The 2,027-nt window shown below is 38.1% G+C and overlaps 1 protein-coding gene across 1 annotated transcript; it reads right to left on the bottom strand.

Moving 5' to 3' along the window:
* Positions 1–840: 840 nt before the first annotated feature.
* Ccp84Ae lies at positions 841–1,731 on the bottom strand. The gene is made up of 2 exons (XM_075292317.1): positions 1,669–1,731; positions 841–1,487 (listed from the first exon to the last, which is right to left on the bottom strand). The coding sequence occupies exons 1-2, from the start codon at positions 1,678–1,680 to the stop codon at positions 927–929; spliced, it is 573 nt and encodes a 190-aa protein (XP_075148432.1). The 5' UTR covers positions 1,681–1,731; the 3' UTR covers positions 841–926.
* Positions 1,732–2,027: the final 296 nt, after the last annotated feature.

Genomic DNA, 2,027 nt, shown 5'->3' with positions numbered 1-2,027 from the left:
GAAAAAAGGTTTTACATTGATAGCCGGCTTATGCCGAAATAAACTCGAAACAAACATATCTCTTTTCCTATGCCACTGTCAAATCATCGATTTGAATTCACATGGCTGGGTTTATTTTGAGCGTGCCTCCTCTTCTTTTTCCATTTGTTTTGTTTTGTTTTGTTGGTTTTGTTCTTTAAGCATTGTTGTTGTTTTTTTATTTCAGCTTAAAACCATACATTGACTAAACTACAAGAGTAGCTTAACCAACAGAGGAAAAGAATGTTTGTCAAATTTATTTGGGCAAAGCCCTATAGACTGCAAGATGGTTGGATGGACGCACGTTTCGGAATTACCACATTCCTCATCAGCATCCTCTACTTGCAGCAAAACTATCAACCAATTATCAGAATAAATTCAGGCAGTTTATTAAACCCAACAAAAACCACACTTGAACCCTCCGAAAAAAGGTTTTACATTGATAGCCGGCTTATGCCGAAATAAACTCGAAACAAACATATCTCCGTGAACCCCGTGAAAATTTTGACAAAATTTTCTATAGAAATAAAATGTTGAAAACATTTTCTATAAAAATAACATTTTGATAAAATTTTCTATGAAAATAAAATTTTGAGAAAATTTTCTATAGAAATAAGATTTGGCTCGAGTGGCAAACGTGATGCCGACTCGTCGATGTACATGCCGATTTTTAGACCCTAATTCGTTGTCAATGCCCTATAGAATTTCTTAATATTTGTCAAAGCGATATCTACAACGAACCATATGGTCTCATACGTTTAAATTTTTTTTTAAATGCCTTACTGCTACAAAAAATTAATTTTAAATAAATTTTCCGATGTGTTTATCATTCAAAAAAGTTTCATATCACATTTATTAAACAAAATAATCAATAAGGCAGTCCACATTTATGAAAATTCCCACAACTTTTACAAATGTCTCACAGTATAGGCTGCAGGAGCAACATAAGGTGCAGCAACCAATGGGGCAGTCCTTAAAACGGGAGCAGGAGCAGCATATGTCACAGGGGCAGCAGCAACAAGAGGAGCAGCCTTTACAATGGGAGCAGGAGCTACTACACGGGCAGTTTTAACTACTGGAGCAGCGGCAGCAACAAGAGGAGCAGGGGCAGCAGCAACGACTGGGGCAGCCTTAACCAAAGGAGCAGCAGCAACAACGGGAGCAGCGGCTACGAGGGGTTCACGGCGAACGACGGCATTGAAACCATTGATGGGATCAGCAGTGTAGGTGACAGTGCGTTTCAAGCCATCGGGATCAACCAAAGAGTATTCACCACGAACCACATCGCCATCGCGTTCCTCCACATGACCCTTGGAATCCCCGGATAGTGAGTCCTGGACATCATAACCGTATTTGTATTGAGGATGGGGATCGTATTCCTCGAGTTCAACAGTCTTGGCCAAAACGGGAGCAGCTGGAACTACAACAGCAGCACTGGCAGCAGCAACCAAGGCGAGAGCAATCACGATCTGCACAAAGAGTGAACACAAACAAAAAAATTGTTTAATCCTTTTTGTTACTACAACACTTAGTACTTTTGTAAAATAGTTTTTAATCACTTCATTTGTATAGGAAATATTGTGAGTATTTTAGAGGTAATCCTTGTGTGCACAAATCCTTTTGCAATTATTATTATTTTTTGAAACCCACCTTGAAGGTCATTGTTTTTTTTAATTTTTTTTGAATATTTTGAAATGTTCTATTCACTTTGCGTTTTAAGCACAGAATGTCTCTTGCCAATGTCTATGAGACTTATTTTATAGTTGACTGTGGCATTACGACATTGACTCTTCTTCATTGATATGCATTGCATTGCTGTTACGATTTTGGTCATAATTATTATTCTGACCACGTTGGCTCATATTTATGGACAAATAAAGTCAGCTACAGAAATGTACTGATGTGATGGTCTTCTATTTCTTAACTGAGTTCTGTGGCTGATGCCATTGGTAGGTGGAAAACATTAGCATGCATGCTATTGTGTTTAAAACTAGAACTGGATTGAAGGT

The sequence above is a fragment of the Haematobia irritans genome, chromosome 1, assembly GCF_050003625.1.
Source record: "Haematobia irritans isolate KBUSLIRL chromosome 1, ASM5000362v1, whole genome shotgun sequence".
Taxonomy (NCBI): Eukaryota; Metazoa; Arthropoda; class Insecta; order Diptera; family Muscidae; genus Haematobia; species Haematobia irritans.
The sequence above is the reverse complement of the archived record's forward strand: the minus strand, read 5'-3'. Positions and strand labels throughout refer to the sequence as shown.